The sequence below is a fragment of the Ranitomeya variabilis genome, chromosome 2, assembly GCF_051348905.1.
Source record: "Ranitomeya variabilis isolate aRanVar5 chromosome 2, aRanVar5.hap1, whole genome shotgun sequence".
Taxonomy (NCBI): Eukaryota; Metazoa; Chordata; class Amphibia; order Anura; family Dendrobatidae; genus Ranitomeya; species Ranitomeya variabilis.
The window spans coordinates 915,270,775-915,293,544 of record NC_135233.1 but is presented as its reverse complement, the minus strand read 5'-3'; the positions used below and the strand labels follow the sequence as shown (position 1 = coordinate 915,293,544).

Genomic DNA, 22,770 nt, shown 5'->3' with positions numbered 1-22,770 from the left:
CTCCCAGCTAAGTTGGACTTTAGTCCTCGTTTGTTTTTGCATTTTGTTCCAGTTCACAGCTGTAGTTTCGTTTCTGTGTCTGGAAAGCTCTTGTGATCTGAAATTGCCACTCTGATGTTATGAGTTAATACTAGAGCCTTAAAGTAATTTCAGGATGGCGTTTTGATAGGGTTTTCAGCTGACCATGAAAGTGCCCTTTCTGTCTTCCTGCTATCTAGTAAGCGGACCTCAATTTTGCTAAACCTATTTTCATACTACGTTTGTCATTTCATCTAAAATCACCGCCAATATATGTGGGGGCCTCTGTCTGCCTATCGGGGAAATTTCTCTAGAGGTGAGCCAGGACTATATTTTCCTCTGCCAGGATTAGTTAGTCCTCCGGCCGGCGCTGGGCGTCTAGGGATAAAAAACGTAGGCAACGCTACCCGGCTACTGTTAGTTGTGCGGCAGGTTTAGTTCATGGTCAGTTTAGTTTCCATCCTTCCAAGAGCTAGTACTTATGTTTGCTGGGCTATGTTCTCTTGCCATTGAGAACCATAACAGTTTGACCGGCCCCAAAGGGTTAAATTAATTGACAGAGAAAGGAGAGAAAAGAGAAGTCTGCTGAAGATTTTTTTTTTTTTCCCTTCCCTTCAGTTCTGAGTGTGCTTGTAATTGAATCTCTTGCAAGTCTGCCTATATTGCAGCCTTTCTCTCTCTCTCTCTCCTTCTAATCCTGGAATGGCTCTGTGTTCACCTGTTTAAAATGGATATTCAGAGTTTAGCTGCAGGTTTGAATAATCTCACCACGAAAGTTCAAAATTTACAAGATTTTGTTGTTCATGTTCCTATATCTGAACCTAGAATTCCTTTGCCTGAATTTTTCTCGGGGAATAGATCTTGCTTTCAAAATTTCAAAAATAATTGCAAGTTGTTTTTGTCCCTGAAATCTCGCTCTGCTGGAGATCCTGCTCAGCAGATCAGGATTGTGATTTCCTTGCTCCGGGGCGACCCTCAGGATTGGGCTTTTGCATTGGCTCCAGGGGATCCTGCGTTGCTCAATGTGGATGCGTTTTTTCTGGCCTTGGGGTTGCTTTATGAGGAACCTCAGTTAGAGCTTCAGGCGGAAAAGGCCTTGATGTCCCTATCTCAGGGGCAAGACGAAGCTGAAATATACTGCCAGAAATTCCGTAAATGGGCTGTGCTTACTCAGTGGAATGAGTGCGCCCTGGCGGCGAATTTCAGAGAGGGTCTCTCTGATGCCATTAAGGATGTTATGGTGGGGTTCCCTGTGCCTGCGGGTCTGAATGAGTCCATGACAATGGCTATCCAGATCGATAGGCGTCTGCGGGAGCGCAAACCTGTGCACCATTTGGCGGTGTCTACTGAGAAGACGCCAGAGAATATGCAATGTGATAGAATTCTGTCCAGAAGTGAACGGCAGAATTTAAGACGAAAAAATGGGTTGTGCTTCTATTGCGGTGATTCAACTCATGTTATATCAGCATGCTCTAAGCGTACTAAGAAGCTTGATAAGTCTGTTTCAATTGGCACTTTACAGTCTAAGTTTATTCTATCTGTGACCCTGATTTGTTCTTTATCATCTATTACCGCGGATGCCTATGTCGACTCTGGCGCCGCTTTGAGTCTTATGGATTGGTCCTTTGCCAAACGCTGTGGGTATGATTTGGAGCCTCTTGAAACTCCTATACCCCTGAAGGGGATTGACTCCACCCCATTGGCTAGTAATAAACCACAATACTGGACACAAGTAACTATGCGGATTAATCCGGATCATCAGGAGATTATTCGCTTTCTTGTGCTGTATAACCTACATGATGTGTTGGTGCTTGGATTGCCATGGCTGCAATCTCATAACCCAGTCCTTGACTGGAAAGCTATGTCTGTGTTAAGCTGGGGATGTAAGGGGACGCATGGGGACGTACCTGTGGTTTCCATTTCATCATCTATTCCCTCTGAGATTCCTGAATTCTTGACTGAATATCGTGACGTTTTTGAAGAACCTAAGCTTGGTTCATTACCTCCGCACCGGGAGTGCGATTGTGCCATAGATTTGATTCCGGGTAGTAAATACCCTAAGGGTCGTTTATTTAATCTGTCTGTGCCTGAACATGCTGCTATGCGAGAATATATAAAGGAGTCCTTGGAAAAGGGACATATTCGTCCTTCGTCATCTCCCTTAGGAGCCGGTTTTTTCTTTGTGGCTAAGAAAGATGGCTCTTTGAGGCCGTGTATTGATTATCGGCTTTTGAATAAAATCACGGTTAAATATCAATATCCGTTGCCACTGCTGACTGATTTGTTTGCTCGCATAAAGGGGGCCAAGTGGTTCTCTAAGATAGATCTCCGTGGGGCGTATAATTTGGTGCGAATTAAGCAGGGGGATGAGTGGAAGACCGCATTTAATACGCCCGAGGGCCACTTTGAGTATTTGGTGATGCCTTTTGGTCTTTCAAATGCCCCTTCAGTCTTTCAGTCCTTTATGCATGACATTTTCCGTGATTATTTGGATAAATTTATGATTGTGTATCTGAATGATATTTTGATTTTTTCGGATGACTGGGACTCTCATGTCCAGCAGGTCAGGAGGGTTTTTCAGGTTTTGCGGTCTAATTCCTTGTGTGTGAAGGGTTCTAAGTGCGTTTTTGGGGTTCAAAAGATTTCCTTTTTGGGATATATTTTTTCCCCCTCTTCCATCGAGATGGATCCTGTCAAGGTTCAGGCTATTTGTGATTGGACGCAACCTTCTTCTCTTAAAAGTCTTCAGAAATTTTTGGGCTTTGCTAACTTTTATCGTCGATTTATTGCTGGTTTTTCTGATGTTGTTAAACCATTGACTGATTTGACTAAGAAGGGTGCTGATGTTGCTGATTGGTCCCCTGCTGCTGTGGAGGCCTTTCGGGAGCTTAAGCGCCGCTTTTCTTCCGCCCCTGTGTTGCGTCAGCCTGATGTTGCTCTTCCTTTTCAGGTTGAGGTCGACGCTTCTGAAATCGGAGCTGGGGCGGTTTTGTCGCAGAGAAGTTCCGATTGTTCCGTGATGAGACCTTGTGCCTTTTTCTCGCGTAAATTTTCGCCCGCCGAGCGGAATTATGATGTTGGGAATCGGGAGCTTTTGGCCATGAAGTGGGCTTTTGAGGAGTGGCGTCATTGGCTTGAGGGGGCTAGACATCAGGTGGTGGTATTGACTGACCACAAAAATCTAATTTATCTTGAGTCCGCCAGATGCCTGAATCCTAGACAGGCGCGCTGGTCGTTGTTTTTCTCTCGGTTTAATTTTGTGGTGTCCTACCTGCCGGGTTCTAAGAATGTTAAGGCGGATGCCCTTTCTAGGAGTTTTGAGCCTGACTCCCCTGGTAACTCTGAACCTACAGGTATCCTTAAGGATGGAGTGATATTGTCTGCCGTTTCTCCAGACCTGCGGCGGGCCTTGCAGGAGTTTCAGGCGGATAGACCTGATCGTTGCCCACCTGGTAGACTGTTTGTTCCTGATGATTGGACCAGTAAAGTCATTTCTGAGGTTCATTCTTCTGCGTTGACAGGTCATCCTGGAATCTTTGGTACCAGGGATTTGGTGGCAAGGTCCTTCTGGTGGCCTTCCCTGTCTCGAGATGTGCGAGGCTTTGTGCAGTCTTGTGACGTTTGTGCTCGGGCCAAGCCTTGTTGTTCTCGGGCTAGTGGATTGTTGTTGCCCTTGCCTATCCCGAAGAGGCCCTGGACGCACATCTCGATGGATTTTATTTCGGATCTTCCTGTTTCTCAGAAGATGTCTGTCATCTGGGTGGTGTGTGACCGTTTCTCTAAGATGGTCCATTTGGTTCCCCTGCCTAAGTTGCCTTCTTCTTCCGAGTTGGTTCCTCTGTTTTTTCAAAATGTGGTCCGTTTGCATGGTATTCCGGAGAATATTGTTTCTGACAGAGGAGCCCAATTCGTGTCTAGATTTTGGCGAGCATTCTGTGCTAGGATGGGCATAGATTTGTCTTTCTCGTCTGCTTTCCATCCTCATACTAATGGCCAGACCGAGCGGACGAATCAGACCTTGGAGACATATTTGAGGTGTTTTGTGTCTGCAGATCAGGATGATTGGGTTGCTTTTTTGCCTTTAGCGGAGTTTGCCCTCAATAATCGGGCCAGCTCTGCCACCTTGGTGTCTCCTTTTTTCTGTAATTCGGGGTTTCATCCTCGATTTTCTTCTGGTCAGGTGGAATCTTCGGATTGTCCTGGAGTGGATGCTGTGGTGGAGAGGTTGCATCAGATTTGGGGGCAGGTAGTGGACAATTTGAAGTTGTCCCAGGAGAAGACTCAGCTTTTTGCCAACCGCCGGCGTCGGGTTGGTCCTCGGCTTTGTGTTGGGGACTTGGTGTGGTTGTCTTCTCGTTTTGTCCCTATGAGGGTTTCTTCTCCTAAGTTTAAGCCTCGGTTCATCGGCCCGTACAAGATATTGGAGATTCTTAACCCTGTGTCCTTCCGTTTGGACCTCCCGGCATCTTTTTCTATTCATAATGTTTTTCATCGGTCATTGTTGCGCAGGTATGAGGTACCGGTTGTGCCTTCCGTTGAGCCTCCTGCTCCGGTGTTGGTTGAGGGCGAGTTGGAGTACGTTGTGGAAAAAATCTTGGACTCCCGGGTTTCCAGACGGAAACTCCAGTATCTGGTCAAATGGAAGGGATACGGTCAGGAGGATAATTCTTGGGTGACTGCCTCTGATGTTCATGCCTCCGATCTGGTCCGTGCCTTTCATAGGGCTTATCCTGATCGCCCTGGTGGTTCTGGTGAGGGTTCGGTGCCCCCTCCTTGAGGGGGGGGGTACTGTTGTGAAATTGGATTTTGGGCTCCCCCGGTGGCCACTGGTGGAATTGAACTGGTGTGCATCATCCCCTCTGTTCACCTGTTTCCATCAGGATGTGGGAGTCGCTATTTAACCTTGCTCCTCTGTCACTTCCATGCCGGTCAACATTGTAATCAGAAGCCTTTCTGTGCATGTTCCTGCTGCTAGACAACTCCCAGCTAAGTTGGACTTTAGTCCTCGTTTGTTTTTGCATTTTGTTCCAGTTCACAGCTGTAGTTTCGTTTCTGTGTCTGGAAAGCTCTTGTGATCTGAAATTGCCACTCTGATGTTATGAGTTAATACTAGAGTCTTAAAGTAATTTCAGGATGGCGTTTTGATAGGGTTTTCAGCTGACCATGAAAGTGCCCTTTCTGTCTTCCTGCTATCTAGTAAGCGGACCTCAATTTTGCTAAACCTATTTTCATACTACGTTTGTCATTTCATCTAAAATCACCGCCAATATATGTGGGGGCCTCTGTCTGCCTATCGGGGAAATTTCTCTAGAGGTGAGCCAGGACTATATTTTCCTCTGCCAGGATTAGTTAGTCCTCCGGCCGGCGCTGGGCGTCTAGGGATAAAAAACGTAGGCAACGCTACCCGGCTACTGTTAGTTGTGCGGCAGGTTTAGTTCATGGTCAGTTTAGTTTCCATCCTTCCAAGAGCTAGTACTTATGTTTGCTGGGCTATGTTCTCTTGCCATTGAGAACCATAACACTAGAGATGGTTGTGCGTGAAAATCCCAGTAGATCAGCAGTTTCTGAAATACTCAGACCAGCCCTTCTGGCACCAACAACCATGCCACATTCAAAGGCACTCAAATCACCTTTCTTCCCCATACTGATGCTCGGTTTGAACTGCAGGAGATTGTCTTGACCATTTCTACATGCCTAAATGCACTGAGTTGCCGCCATGTGATTGGCTGATTAGAAATTAAGTGTTAACAAGAAGTTGGACAAGTGTACCTAATAAAGTGGCCAGTGAGTGTACAGGATCCTGATTTATTAACTAGAATGGAGAGTGGCTTCAAAAAGCATTTAATGCATTGAAGAATTTGAGTATATTACACAGAAAACATATTTAAATGGAAACAGTGTAGCGCTTAAAGGGACATTAACACAATGTTTGGTTCCTGCAAAGATTACAACTGATTGCAGGAGGTCCTAGTGGACAGCCCCTTTAACCCCTTCATGACATCCATTGTACATGTATAACACAAGTTGGAAGCGGGTATATGGAGCAGACTCACTGGGTGAGCTCGCCCCATGCCCATGTTGACCTGTTAAATACTGCTGTTGAACTGTGACAGCGTCATTTAATGTGCACCAGCATAAGGGCATGTCATGCCATGCTTCCATCGGAGCACCCATGATGTGATCGCAGGTCGCCGATGGGTTGCTATGAAAACCCATGCTTGTCATTACGGAGCTACTTTGGAACCCGCCTGTGCTGGGCTTCAAAGGAAACCATGAGACCATGATTTTCTCTATATGCAGTGATGTCTCCTATGCACACCAGCCATGGGCTGATTTTCACATTCACAGGGGTTTCAGAAGATCCCTGACTGTAAAGGCAACACATTGAGATCACTGATGAGGGGTATAGAACAATGCGCCCCTTGTCGATGCGCTGTTATTGCCACAGTCACAGACTGGCAGCGGCATTTAACAGGCTAACAGCCGCAGGTGGAGCCTTTGTTAGAGGCATATGATGGCTGAATACTTCAGCTATTATCTGCCTGGAAAAATGTGGGTTCAGCTTGTAAGCCTGCATCAAAGGCAGGGAGATGATTTATGATGGACATAGTATTCCATAAGTCATTAAGGGGTTAAAAAAACTTTAGTAAAAAAAAAAAACTAAATTGCAGCTGTTGATTTTTTTTGCTGTCACTATGGTTGGCAGAAAAAAAACTGTCTTTTGGAGATGGTCCGTGAATATACAGATTGTTGCAACCCAGCAAGGTACATTATTGTGATCTGTTGGGGGTCTCATCAATAAGACCCTCAATGACCATACATTCATAATCTATTATGCATTATCAACAGTATGGTTTGGACTATTTAAAATATACTCTATTGCAGCAGTCATAAGAGGCATTATGGCCATCATGAAAGCCAAACCTACCTACCCTTATCCAGGCAATTGAGGAAAAGCCTGTGCTACATGTCTCTAATGTAATCTTAGAAGGGTGAGCATTGTGTGCAGTGGATGCTTCTGATGCTCCAAGCAGAGACTTACAAGAGCAGGCACTTCTTTTTCTGAGGTGTCCTGAACTACAGTTTCCAAAAGCCCTTCCTTCTCTCTGCAACCTAGAGGAGAAGTTGCACAGGTAAAGACTGATTGTTTGAGCTGAGTGAGGACCAGGAGGACTGGGTCATACTTGAAGGAGAAAGAAGAGTCACATGGCCAGGAGAAAAAGAGACTATGCGTACAAGGACTCCTAAAAGAGGGGTGTCAGGGTAAAGCACTCCGCTGTCCCCAATTGTAAATACTATCACCCTATTGACAGATGATTGATGGATGAGGCAATGGTTGCTTTAGTTGCTAGGCCAGATATTGTGCATTTCCCAGTGAATGTATAGTATATACACATCTAATTCCAACCCACAGTATATACTGGATATATACTGTACATACTTTGGTAAGGTTACTGCCAAGCCCCAAAATAACCCAAGAAAACTAACTGCACCACCAATCATTTATACAGGCTGATTTGACACCTGTTACTGGTAATATATGGCCTAATGAGGGTTCAGGGGTGCGGTTTATAGAGTAAGAGGAGCAAAGCTGTTAAATTGTATATATTTAATCCAACAGATATTACAAATGGGATAAAACTACATTTTAAATACAATCATATACAATAAAATTTACTAGAAAATTACTAGATCTGATGTCACAGAAATTGTACAGATCTTTGTGGAAGGGAGCTCTCCATTTGGAAATGGTACAATCCTACAGCAAGCTATATCTCTCATCACTGAACATTGGCAATAATTCAGAATCTGCTTTTATTAGATAAAAGTCATGCCCCTTGGTGACCTGAGATGGGGCTGGTCAATTGGATGCGGCTCATGTCTGGAAAACTAGGAGATCCCCAACATTAAGGGTATCTGCCCACCTGATGTCCCATGTAGGAGATATTAAGGCCATATTTCCTATCAGAAGCTTTAAATAGATAAATTGAAACATGGTATATATAACGTTATCCATTTGGCTGATATTAATTTTTTTTAATTAATTAAAATATGTACGGTATCCCATATCTATAGAAACTACAGCTATCACAAAAAAAAATAATATCTGGTATCCGATATTACAGTTTACAATTTGTGATGAAGCCATGCTTCAATGCTCAATAGGAGGGTGCACATTACCACTCAAGAGATGGTCTAAGAGATTGGTCCTATTTTGCTATTACATTTATGACAGAGGGACACAGGAAAGAGACAATAAGCAAGTTCTGAAAACCCACCAGCTCACTGTGAGAGAAGGCAAAATAATCTTGTAGCAGCTTTACTTTTGCTGGTCATCCAGGTTCTCAAAAGAGGATTGTGCCTCCCACACCATTTAAAGTAAACCTGTCAGGATTTTGCTCAGTACGGTAAATTACATACATTGTCAGGTTGGTGCAGAAATACTGATTAAAATGCTTCCTTGGTTGATGAAATCCATCTTGTGGTTGTTTAATCTGCATTTTTAGTTTTCAGTTAAAGGGAACCTGTCACCCAACCAGGCTTTTGTAACTAAAAGAGCCATCTTGTGCAGCACTAATGCTGCATTCTGTCAGGGTGGCTCTTTCAGTTCAGGTCCCTGCTAACGCTGAAATAATCGTTTATATAATTTGTCCCTCATACCTCAAATTTGTCAGTGGGGCAGGTCTCTGCCCCCTTACACAGACGCACCACAGCCGTCAGTTATTTCCTCATTTCTCATGGGCGCCGCCTCCTCAGTGTTTAGGCATTTTCCAGGTGCCTGCCCATTCACTGACATCACATGATGTCTTTCTTATTGCGCCTGCATGGATTTGCGGCCCGAGATCCTGCCCCGCAGTCTCTTCTGATTTATTCACACTGCGGAGCTGGGAATTTTTGGCATGCGCAGTACTTATCTGCGGCTCTCCCTCATTTCCCTCTGCCTCTTTCCTACTGTGCAGTGTCATAGGAATCTGACGATATCTGACGATTCCTATGATGCTGCACAGTAGGAAAGAGGAGGAGGGAGATGAGGGAGAGCCGCAGATAAGTACTGCGCATGCCCAAGATTCCCAGCCCCGCAGTGTGAATAAATCAGAAGAGACTGCGGGGCGGGATCTCAGGCCATGCGTCCATGTGATGTCAGTGGACTGGCAGTGCTAACTGCGCATGCCCAAGGACAAAGATTACAGTGCAGACACCGGGAAAATGCCTAAACGCTGAGGAGGCGGTGCCCATGAGAAATGAGGAAATAACTGACGGCTGTGGTGCGTCCGTGTAAAGGGGGAAAGACCTGCCCCACTGACAAATTGGAGGTATTAGGGACAAATTATATAAACAATTATTTCAGCGTTGGCAGGGACCCGAACTAAAAGAGCCACCTTGACAGAATGCAGCATTAGTGCTGCACAAGGTGGCTCTTTTAGTTACAAACGCCTGGGGGGGTGACAAGTTCCCTTTAATGAGATTCTGGTGCTCCGGGGTGGTCCTGTGGGGACGGGGGGTCTTTATGCGATGTTCTGCTTACGTATTCATCTGTATTGGCTTATGACAGGTTACTGATTATCCAGGGACCTACTCACTATTTTATATACTGCATATACTATTGTGGGGTTAGGAAAAAAAATGTATCTTCATCAAAATAGTGCATGCACAATTTTAATGAAGATACATTTTATTTATTATTACCCCACAATAGTATAGGCATAAAGAATAAAGGTAAATTGGCATGTATCATGCTACAGCGCGGGAGCCAATGCCATTTTGATGAAGTTACTTTTTTTTTATAACCCCACAATAGTATATGCAGTATGTAAAATGGGGGGCAGGTTACTAAGGAATCAGTGACCTGTCAGAAGCCATACACATGAATACCTAATCAGGGCACCCCATGCAGACCCCCACAGGCCACTCCAAAGCACGAGCATATAATTAACTCAAAACTGCAAATAAAGATTAAACTACAACCACAAGATGGACTTCATCAACCCAGGTATCATTTTAATCAGTATAACGGCGCCGACCTGACAGTGTGTGTAGGTTTCTGTGCACAATCCTGAGAGGTTCCCTTTAAGGTTCCTCAGCTGAAAGCTGCAGTGTCAAGCTGGTTCCTGGTGTAGCATCAGAGTTGCTACATTAAGGAGTGAGTAAATATTGCTTGGAATTCGGGTTCCTGAATTCAGCAGTGAGCAAGAGAAATGTTTCCAAGGGGAATTTTATTACTTTACAGCGCACCACTGTTTGTTACAAAAGCACTAACATCAGCAGCAAATGGGCCCCAGTCCCCCATCATTTGGAGTGCATTACAGCCATGTCATGTTGTGGATTCTCTGCTGCTACTTATGAGGTTTGTGCCATCTATAATCTGCAGGGAGTGCGCCATAATAATTAATCATCATATGTGCTTCGTGAAAGTAAAAGAGCTACTTTACTATTCTACTCTAATTTATTATATCATGGAGACTGATATATTTTGTCACCCTAGCCTGGCCTGGCATATAACCCCATTCCTTACCATACCCACTTGTACTTATTATCTCATATGTGATTTATTATGCTTTTCTATCCTTGCATTTAACTCACCATTTCCGCACCTAAAATTTCTGCTAAGTTCTTTTGTTTCTATCTCTTGTAAGTGAGAACTGAATTTGGGTGGGGATTTCTCTTGTCGACCCCTGGCAGCAAAGGAAGACCCTCTGCATCCCTACAAAGCTCCCAGCAATATTCAAGTGGAGGCATAGCGCAATAGTGAGGTGAGAACTATAAGACACCTTACTTATGGACATAGGTTCAAAGGGGATTTAATGAGGGTATTGTCAGGCAGATTATTTCCATTATAAGGGCAGGTACAGATGATTGCATATATTGGACGAGTGCAAGCCGTGCTTTTTACGGATAGGACTTGCTCCCATGCTATTCCATGGGGCTGTACACGTCAGATGTGCCTCAGAGAATCACATGGCATTCTTTCATTCAAGTCTTTGGGTCCATGAGAAAGATCGGATCGCACAACATCAAAGTGTGGTTAGATTTTCACAGACTGACTGCATGGAGAAGGTGGGGGGAACTTTTTGGTTTCTCTCCACCTACGAGAAAATCGGATACCACTCTGATCAGAGTGTGAATAGCACAATCGGACTGATTTTCTCAGATGGAGAGAAAATATATGTCTGCACCTGCCCTTAGAATGACTTTTGTTGCATATGGTAAATTAAAATAAAGAAATCTGGGATATCTGCTTTCCATCATAATTAAAAATTCCTTGAAGAAAACTAAAGAAGCCTTGATTTGTAAGGAAAAACAGCGTTTGTGTAAAATAAAAGTTACTGTAACCAAAAACAACCAAAAATTAAAGTGTTAGGCTAGTTTCACACTAGCATTTACCTGATCGTGAAGCCCCGCCCTCGGCCGCACCTCCGCCGCTAGCTCCGCCTACTTCGCCGCATCGTCAAAACGACGCATGCAGCAGCATCCGCATACTGCGGCACGACCTGCGTACCTAATGTTAAAGATAGGTACGGAGGTCGCATGCGGGCCGCATGCAGAAGTAGGCGGAGCTAGCGGCGGAGGTGCGGCCGAGGGAGGGGGTTCACGGAGGAAGTCCGCAGCCTGCCGCAGATCAGGTAAACGCTAGTGTGAAACTAGCCTAACTACCAAATTGAAAGTCTGACCAAACTGACTGGCTCATTGGTTGCTCCAGATGATAACTCTATTTCACCTTTGTACCAGTTTTCCTGAATATCCCCCACTATGCCTACAGGAGCTTGTGAGCTAAACAAAGGCCTGGAAAGAGCTACAGAAAGAACATGTACACCATGACGTTTTTTTTCTGTTTTCCCAGAACATTTCACAGACTTACAAGGTCAGCCAACATTAGAAAATAAAACATCAGTCAATCTAACAAACGCTTCATCACCCTTCAGACCCCAAACACATTACAGAAGAGATTAAAGAAATTTAGTACAATAGGTTGTACAAGATTACAAGAGACGTGATGTGAAACTAAATGCACCAAATAAGGAACAACACAATCTGAAAGTGCCTTATTCGCCAAAAAATGTCCTGTTTGTTAAGGATTTCAAGTACATTTCCTCCCATTATAAAAAAAAACAAACAAGTAAATATACGTCCTTCATTGTCCTGTCAATTGGTTAAAAATAAAAAAAAAAACAATATTGGCAATCTACATATAGTTTATAACGGTACTTCTCAAACTGTCGGGTTGGCCTTGCTTGAGAAGCATCCCTGGCTATGGGTGAGACTGAGTTGGTTAACGCAATTATGAAACAAGTGATCATGTGCTGCACCAACCAGCTTCTATTGCACCAATTTCTGGTTTAGGGCTCACTCAGGAGCATTTTTACGGACCGTGCCACCTGTGTTTACATCGGATATCACATGGATCAGTGCTGATCAATAGGGCTGTTCAGATGAAATTATGTATCAAATGAGTTGGGTGTCCTTGTTAATAAAATCAAAGCATGCACTATTCTCCTCCATTTTTTCAATTAGAATCACCCATTTAAGTCTATGAGTTAATAAAAAAGAGGATCCCATATGGATCATTCTTATTGCATTCTGCAATACTGCATTACTGCATTTTTTTTGCAGATAGATTTTGTAAGTTTCTTTAAATGTTGATTTAATGAATAAAAATGTCATATAGGTTTAAAGAATAGACAAAAGACTTTTGGCTTCAAAAGACAAATTTGAATCCAAGGCATGATGATGTTCTGATTGGTGAAGCCTCGGGAGAAAGTTTGAAAGCCCTAATAATATATGACCCTAATGTCCTCGAAGGCCTGTCTATACCCAGTTTCGCAATGATAAGCTCATCTCTATGCATTATTCAGAGAGACAAACATGCACTTTTAGCAAGTGCAAACCATTAGGGATAGAATTCATTGCCTGGAAAAAGGATTTACCTGTATGTCCCAAACCTTTATCCATCCATCAATATCCCCTGTAATGAGGTTATTGTTTGTTTGGTCAATTGTCATAACTATGAAACTTGCACCTTCGTGAGCTTGAAACTCTCCCATTAACTGGTTTCTAAATATGTTCCAAAATCTAACATAGCCAGATCCACCACAAGACACAAGGTTGGCACCTCCTGAAAAGAAAGAAATAATGTTATTTCGATATGTACACACAGTTCCTAATGAATTAGCCTACAAGTAATAGCTTGTTCAGACAAGCATATAATAAGGAGCGTTTTATATATTATCTGAATTTTACTCATGACCTTGGTATAGTCGAAGGAGCTCCATGGGAAATGGCAAATACCCTTTAGTCCAACCGATTGTTGGTTCACCTTTTACCAACCCACCGTTTACCCACTCTCTTTCCCATTAACGACAACGACCATAATTTTCTTTGGAATAGTATAGGCCACAGCAGCCTTTTTATTAAACATAAAACATTAACAATAAATGTAAAAACATTACCATTTTTTAAAACTAGGAGAAGTCCTTGGAGCCCCCAAGAATCTGGTGATTTAACAACCCATAATGTGAACATAACTTAACCAATGTTTTACTCCCAGCCGTTGTAACCCTGGCTCGGGAGCACCAAAAAACCCACAAGAGGGTTCACTGTTCACGGTAATAATCTGGAGATCCGACCACCCCTGCCGGAACTCCCCACCACCATTCACCAGATCCGAAACATATTAAACTCCAATCAGGGGAGCCATATGCCAATGGACCCCCCAAACCAAATTCCACCAACTCCAAGGACTCCCCCCAGCCGCCAAGGCCACAATGACCCGAAACTAAAAACAAGCCTGAGTAGTACTATAACTACCCGCTCACCCGAGCGATGTAACCCCCAGAGAAAACAAAAATTTATGCTTCTGTGAAGGAGAGCGGGAACTGACCGGCCCCCGCCACCTGCCCCTTACATTACCCTTACCACTAGCCCCCCCCTCTCATGTAATTAGCCTAACCAACGCCCACCCCCTCCTCTCCTAACCCATGTCATGATGGCCTTCGCTTAGGCCGCAGGGGGAGGGGGTGGCTCGCTCCGGCCTGTCCTGACAGCACACATCCAAATTATATGCTTGTCTGAATGAGCCCATGATTGACCAATGTAGCTCCATAGGGGTGTTCAGATGCAATGCTCTGTTCTCTTCTGAGCCTCAGGTGAAACTCACCCATTTATTTCTATAGGTCCTCAAAAAAATCATGTCCCATATGATCATCTGTGTAGCATCTGATTTCTTTCTGATACATTTTTATTATTAACCCAAGGAACTGTATCTTATCCTGTACATTTTAAAATGTTGATAGATAAAATTGGATGTCACAAGAAAGTCACAAAGACGTAAAAAACAGACACAAAGATGACACAAGGATGACAATATTGTATGAGTTTTCTGGCTGGAAAATGGACGATTTTTCACATGCTAGTCTGACCCCGGCGTAATAGGTATTTTCTATCTTTAACCCATTCATGGGTTTCTTTGCACAATAAAAAACCTTGCCAGGAGATTTGAAGTATAAAAAAAAAATTAAGTACCGTAATATTAATTTATCGGCACAGACCTGGATCCTGCACTGGTCACTCTGTGGACAAGAAGTGGAAACAACATGGTGAGATGCAGGGAAAGGGGGAGGGATGAAGGAGCTTACCACGCTGAGAATGTGTAGATTGAAATTAGTCCAGAGTTCATCCTGAGGGTGGCGTTGTCACTGGTGATCATAGGAAAGTAGATGAAAAACAGGGAAAGATTCCTGCACAACCATCCAGGGATAAAATGGATTCTTTATTGGAACGTATTGTGAGGTAGTGACCGGTGTTATATGCGAGCATCGCTATGTATCCCCCAGGGTCTGCAAAGAAGCATATGGAGGCCATGGGAGTGCATTGCAGACACAGACATAGCTGTGATTGCAATGTAAAACAGAAGTAAGTGTTGATCTTGGGCAAGCTATTTGTCCAAGGCAGATTTAAGAAAACCTGCTCTGGGCTTTTATTTTTGAAACGGACAATAGGATGATAGTGGGGCAGTCCGTTTCCTCTCCTGGCTCTGGTTTTCCATGAGGCCGACGGCCACAGGTTCTTTGGTAAAAATCCCTGCAGCAGAGGGTTGGGTGTGTCATTGTGGAGTTTGCAACAAGCAGAGCACGCGGCTCTGCAAAAGCTCAGCCTGTGGGAGGGAGCACGGAGCCAAGCAGAGCAAACTCCTAGCACTCTGCAGTGTGATACGGTGGTGTAGTCGCCCTTGGCAACCAGACACACTTATGGACTGTCTTGTTTCTTGGCTGCGATCCAGAGGACACCATGTGCTGTGCACCATGTGAGTTTGGACATTAAACACGTTTTGCTGTGAACTTTTCCTGTGGTCACTGTCTGTCACACTGCACCAACCCCGCTGCACTAGAGTAGTTAAAACATTTAAAGGCGGCACCATCGCTGATAGCTGCTACTGCGCAGGCGTGACAAGCTCCATTTACAAACTGATTTTTTTTTTCAGAATCTATGGATACCATCAAAAAGAATAATTAAATTCACAATATGGATGCGATCAGGCTGCAGCGCACAAGGGATTTTTAAAAAAATATGTATAATATTCATTATGTAAACAAGTGGGCTGGTCACTGAGGGATCAGTGACCTGTCAGAAGCCATACAGATCCATATGTAAGCACAGCACCACATGAAGACCCCCCCCAAAGCCCACCCTCACAGGCCACCCCAGAGACCGAGCATATCATTAACTCAAAGCTGCAAGTAAAGAAAAAACAACAACCACAAGACGGTGTGGTAGTTCACTCATGTGGCGGCACAGAGAGGTAGGAAAAAGTGGGTACACCGTCTCTTTAAGTCCTTGTTCGTTTATTATCAGGCAACATAAACCAACTCATGGAAACAAAACCCAGCCTTTTTGGCTAAAACCGGTACAAACAAGCAAAAAGGAAAAAACAACAATGCTGCAACACCGTCTGTATGTTGTAAGCGGCACCCTGCTCTGGAGCAACACAGGTTCAGTTTGTGCCCAACAAGCCATAAAGCCTCTGGAGACTCCTTTCTCCTGGCTAGCTGAACATCGACTGCCTGTAGAGATCGGTTATTTAACCCTAAGCCTGTAATTCCCATCATGTGACTGATCACATGATCATGACCTCACACAGGTCCTGGCAGGTCTGCCTGGGAGATAAAGTGGACCCTCTCCCACCCGCTCTATGAGGGTCCACATAAAACCAGCCCTTTTATGCAACTTAACCCTCTCAATACGTAGTGTGCTGGAGAAAAAATGCTCTGGTTTCATATCACTGATGCCGTTAAGCGCAGTGACACATATCTCCCTTCTACCACTCTGCCAGTGACTCTGTCACATCGGATTTCATCAACCAAAGTATCATTTTAATCAGTATAATGGTGCCGACCTGACACTGTCTGTAGGTTACTGTGCACAATCCTGCTGACAGGTTCCCTTTAAGGCTGGGTTTACATGGGTATATGCAAAATCATCAATTTTACATTCAGAAAAACGTCCAATTTTTCATCTGTATTGTAATTTGTATGCCATCAATCTGTCCATTTTTTACGTCTGTATGGCATCCATTTTTTACATCCACAACTTAATAATTAGTAAAGAACAAACATAGTTTTCTGTCATAATAGCTGTAAGGTCTGTAATGTACCCATAAAAAATACATGACATATGGATAGTAACCTGTATGTAATGAGTTTTTTTATATAACATTTAACTTGTCATGGGTGAGTCTGATCCAGAATCCAGATGAAAGTATTGCATTTTGCAATTTGTTACAGGCAGGCCATCGGTCCATGTGAAAAAAGTCCACGTGAACTAAGTCATATTGCAAGACTCGTTAAAGTGTTGATTGTGACTTGTAGGATCGCTGCTTCCAACAGGAGGCGCTATAGAGACTAGTCCTCTTTCTATATGAAGACGCAATTTGCACATGTGAACTAATGCATTTACTTGTATTGGTCAGTGTGCTGTCTGCATGCTGTTTTGCATACGAATGTTTAATACTTTCATCTGAAAAAGCCCTTAAAGGGGTTGTCTGATCTAAAATGATAAGTCTGAGTGACTGTAGAGTTATCATTTTAGACCGGACAACCCCTTTAAGCTGAGACTAAGCTATGGAAAGGGATGAGATGTTCATATAGAACTAAAATGTAAGGGACCTAGTAAGCCCTCCTATAGCTCAGCTTCTCGTACGTTGCTATGACCTGGGGAATAGGTTATGAGAGCACGGTACCAGTTGAACAAGAATTTTCAGTATTTGAGTAGAAAGAAATGACCGAGCAATGCAGATTTCTGCAGAAAAGCCATCAATTCCAATAATCATGGTGACTGATGATGATAATATGTTTCCCATCTTCTCTGTTGCTTCCCATAAGATGCCTCATCAGTGCCCAGTTAGTGCCTGACATGCTTCCACATCATTCCACTGTTTCTTTAAATCTACCAATTATACACAAGTGAAATGAAAGTTTCTCAGCCGGGTCTGTACAAATGAGATTAGGTGATGTGAGTGAGGTCACTGTACACTGCGGCGCTTTCTACTTGAAGCCACAGTGACTGAAGCAAGTGAAAAAAAAAGTCTTCATTATTTCAGATTTGAAAAAAATGGATAGATCTTAAAAGTACCTCTGACACGAATCTGTGTAATTAATACCTCGCTCTTCAAAGTGAATTATTTCAAAGCAAATGAATTAGGAGCTGAGGATTTAACTTATTTATTTCAATAATGAAATTAAGTAAAAAATAAAGTTACGGTTGTTAAAGAGTGGCAATGCAATTTGGTCCTAGAATTCCCATACTGCCAGTTAATTACTAACAGTAAATCCACACATGATATAATTTGTATTTCATACTTCTGCACTGTGTATGTGTCTTTTTCCTCTTACATGACCTCTTTAGTCCTCGGATACCTACTTGAGTACATGTAGAGTACTTCTAACAGGAAGCTCTATCTGATGTTCTAGTGTGTAAGGTGTGAGCACTTACTAGCCACACAGTGTGCGATTTTGGTATGTTCTATCTTACCCTTTAAAGGAAATCTGTCAGTTGAATCAGCTCTCCTGAGCCATCTACATGGGGATTATTATTATTACTTATTTATATAGCACCATTAATTCCATCGTGCTGTACATTAGACGGGGTTACATCAAAATACAAATATCACTTACAGTAAACAAAACTAACAATGGCAGACTGATACAGAGGGGAGATGACCCTGCCCTTGCGGGCTTACATTCTACAGGATTGTGGGGAAGGAGACAGTAGGTCGGGAGTTGAGGTAGCTCTGATGGTGTTGAGGTGGTTGTGTGGGCATTACAGGTTGTAAGCTTCTTTGAAGAGGTGGGTTTTCAGGTTCCGTTTGAAGGATCCAAATGTGGTGGATAACCGGACGTGTTGGGGCACAGAATTCCAGAGGATTGGGGATATTCGGGAGAAGTCCTGGAGGCGATTGGGTGAGGTGCGAATAAGCGTGGAGGAGAGAAGGAGGTCTTGGGAGGACCGGAGATTACGTGTGGGAAGATATTGAGAGATTAGTTCAGAAATATACGGAGGAGAAAGGTTATGGATGGCGTTGTAGGTCAGTGTTAGTAGTTTAAACTGGATACACTGGTAAATTGGGAGCCAGTAAAGAGATTTGCAAAGAGGGGAAGCAGGAGTGTAGTGAGGAGAGAGATTAATTAGTCATGCATGGATGCATGTGATAGGAAGCTGAGTAACATGATACCTTTATATCTGCGATCCAAAGTCTTATTCCAGAGAAATCCACATTCTGACATGTAAATGAGCTGTTCCAGGCTATGGGCTGGACATAGATCTCTCTGAGAATTTGCCCCGGAGCTTATGTTAAATAAAAGGAAAAATGTAGATCAGGAGAGCAGACTTTCAGTCATCACATGTATCACACTGGTAACTCCTCCTCTTCATTTAAAATAAGCTCTGGAGGCAGAATCTCTGTGAAGATCTATGTCCAGCCCATAGATCTTATCTGCTAATTTACATATTTAAAAAAATGTGGATTTCTCTGGAATAAGACAACAGATCACAGATATCAAGCTATCATTTTAGTCAGCTTCCTATGACCTACATGAACATATAGACAGCTGAGGAGGGCTGATCCTACTGACAGATGCCATTTAAATTTGCACTTTATAAGACTAATGAATAAAGCTAGCAACGCATACACTTCAGACCCAGAAGTTGCGAGAGCTCAAAAACCTTTCTACTGTTCATTTGAACTGAAGCCTATTTGTTTGTAAGTCAGGTGTGGTAATAATGGACTACGCTGCTGATCAATAGTACACGCTGGGAAGGTAGGTCATCCGTTATTCAGAAGCTAATTCAGAAGTGACAATAAAAAGGGAAGGACTTGACGGATAGAGCCAGAGGCTTCTAAACCTTTCTTTCTTATCCCTGATATAGATCAAGTCCTAATCAGTTCTCCATCACGATCCAGTAAGCCGTGGGCTTCCAGTGCCATTAATAGTAAGGAACCTAACCACATCTCAGCACACTCGTCTACGGCAACAACAACCTGCAGTGTACAGAAGCTCCATAGAAATGGCAGAAACCCTGACAAGCTCTTACCTGCTTCACCTGCCAAAGTTTATATAAGAGATGAAAAAAAAATCATTTTAATTTTCGCTTTCTCCTTTACACCGGTGCTCCAGAGACACGGGGAAGATATTTAAGACACAGCTTCAGCTAGAGTCAATATGTATTGTTCAAGAAGAGGAATGTGTGAAAATAAAAGCTACCTGTAGCTGAGATATGTTTTCTTGCCCCCAGGAAGAACAGTCTTGTTACAGTATTATTGCTGTCAGAGTCTGTGTTGCAGCAGCCTCTCGAAGAACGTGTATATCTTCCCGAAGATGACGATGAGATGCTTCTTTTTCCAGCGCTTTGCAGCTGAGACTCTGTATAAAAAGATCATTTTTAGATTGGTTCACAGCAATAAAATAATACTACCTTATTTTATTGATGCTACACATTGCAATGTAATATTATTTTATAGCCTACAGATCAGCATATAGGCCAGTCAAGAATGGTCACAGAGTTGTTCTGAAGCCACTCCTTTGTTGTTTTAGCTGTGTGCTTAGGGTCACTGTCTTAGAATTATCACCAAAAAAGTCTATCTTTGTCTCATTAGATCAGAGAATCTTATTTCTCATAGTCTGGGAGTTCTTTATGTGTTTTTTAGCAAACATTATGTGGGATTTCATATGTCTTGCACTGAGGAGAGGCTTCCGTTGGGCCACTCTGCCATAAAGGCCCAACTGGTGGAGGGCTGCAGTGATAGTTGACTTTGTGGAACTTTCTCCCATCTCCCTACTGCATCTCTGGAGCTCAGCCACAGTGATCTTGGGGTTCTTCTTTACCTCTCTCACCAAGGCTCTTCTCCCACGATTGCTCAGTTTGGCTGGACGGCAAGGTTTCGGAAGACTTCTGGTGGTCCCAAACTTCTTCCATTTAAGGATTATGGAGGCCACTGTTCTCTTAGGAACCCTGAGTACTGCAGAAATTATTTTGTAACCTTGGCCAGATCTGTGCCTTGCCACATTTCTGTCTCTGAGCTTCTTGGCCATTTCCTTTGACCTCTTGATTCTCATTTGGTCTGACATGCACTGTGAGCTGTGAGGCCTTATATAGACAGTGCGCCTTTCTAAATCAAGTCCTATCAGTTTAATTAAACACAGTTGGCCTCCAAAGAAGGAGTAGAACCATCTCAAGGAGGATCAAAAGGAAATGGACAGCATGTGACTTAAATATGAGTGCCTGAGCAAAGGGTTTGAATACTTATGACCATGTGATATTTCAGTTTTCTTTTTTATTAAATTTGCAAAAATTTCTACATTTCTGTTTTTTTTCAGTCAAGATGGGGTGCAGAGTGTACATTAATATGAAAAAATCAACTTCAAAAAGGAGGCTTTGAAAAAGCTGCAACGTTAAACATGCATCAAGGGGCCGCTACTAGTGTTGAGCGATACCGTCCGATACTTGAAAGTATCGGTATCGGAAAGTATCGGCCGATACCGTCACAGTATCGGAATCCAATCCGATACCGATACCCGATACCAATACAAGTCAATGGGACTCATGTATCGGACGGTATCCCTGATGGTTCCCAGGGTCTGAAGGAGAGGAAACTCTCCTTCAGGCCCTGGGAACCATATAAATGTGTAAAAGAAAGAATTAAAATAAAAAATATCGCTATACTCACCTGTCCGACGCAGCCGGGACTTCAGCGAGGGAACCGGCAGCGTTGTTTGTTTAAAAATCGCGCTATTACTTGGTTACGTGAATTCCCGGCTTGTGATTGGTCAGGTCGGCCATGTTGCCGGGACGCGGACCAATCACAGCAAGCCGTGACGAAATTACGTCACGGCTTGCTGTGATTGGTCCGCGTCCCGGCAATATGGCCGCCCTGACCAATCACAAGCCGGGACGTCACGGGAGGCTGGACACGCGCTCATTTTAAAATGGGCACGTGTCCAGCCTCCCGTGACGTCACGGCTTGTGATTGGTTGCGCCGCGATCAACCAATCACAAGCCGGGAGGCTGGACGCGCTCATTTTGAAATGGGCGCGTGTCCAGCCTCCCGTGACGTCACGGCTTGTGATTGGTTGCGCCGCGATCAACCAATCACAAGCCGGGAGGCTGGACGCGCTCATTTTGAAATGGGCGCGTGTCCAGCCTCCCGGCTTGTGATTGGTTGACCGCGACGCAACCAATCACAAGCCGTGACGTCACGGGAGGCTGGACACGCGCCCTTTTTAAAATGAGCGCGTTTCCAGCCTCCCGTGACGTCACGGCTTGTGATTGGTTAATGGCGGCCATGTTGCCGGGACGCGGACCAATCACAGCAAGCCGTGACGTATTTTCGTCACGGCTTGCTGTGATTGGTCCGCGGCCCGGCAACATGGCCGCCCTGACCAATCACAAGCCGGGACTTCGCGTAACCATGTAAAAGCGGGAATTTTAAACAAACAACGCTGCCGGTTCCTGCGCTGAGGTCCCGGCTGCGTCGGACAGGTGAGTATAGCGATATTTTTTATTTTAATTCTCTATTTTACACATTTTAACATTAATGTTGTTCCGATACCCGATACCCGATACCACAAGAGTATCGGAATCCCGGTATCGGAATTCCGATACAGCAAGTATCGGCCGATACCCGATACTTGCAGCATCGGAATGCTCAACACTAGCCGCTACGCTATGTGCGGGAGTTACCACTTACTATGGGTAAGCAGGAGTGTTTTTCTGCAGCATAGGTACGGATATTGGGCACTGTTCCTTTTTACCTTCTGTCCCTACCAACTTCCTTATGATATTAAGCTGCATATAATGTAAGCCCCCCCGCTCAGACAGCTGAAATATAGCGGGGGTCCCATGTCCACATAGGCCTGGCAAGTTGTTTTTATACCAGGGGTCAAATTAAGGTCAAGGTTTTTCCTCCATGTAAAAGCAGCCAGATTTGGGTTCTGACTGGCTTTCTTGCCCGTGATTGATTGGTTGTCAATCAGTTGCCGGGCAGAGTTAGTTATGTGTTCATGTTAAAGCAGCCAGATCTGGTTCTGACTGGCTTGTTTGCCCGCCTAAAATTTGGATGATTGATTGGTTGTCAATCAGTTGCTGGGCAGATTTAGTTATTATATATACTGGGGCACCGGCGTCGGATACTCAGTTCGCCGGTGCTTGAAGAAAAGAAGATACCTCAGCAAGAGATGGAGAAGCTCCTGCAGGAACTCCTATCAA

The 22,770-nt window shown here is 43.9% G+C and overlaps 1 protein-coding gene across 1 annotated transcript in view; it reads right to left on the bottom strand.

Moving 5' to 3' along the window:
* WDR49 (WD repeat domain 49) overlaps positions 1–22,770 on the bottom strand; it is a 314,656-nt gene that overhangs the window by 25,793 nt on the left and 266,093 nt on the right. The window contains exons 12-13 of the mRNA XM_077290613.1: positions 19,770–19,928; positions 12,942–13,129 (exon numbers count right to left, since the gene is read on the bottom strand). Coding sequence (XP_077146728.1) covers positions 12,942–13,129; positions 19,770–19,928 — 347 coding nt within the window. The remainder of the gene's footprint in view (positions 1–12,941; positions 13,130–19,769; positions 19,929–22,770) is intronic.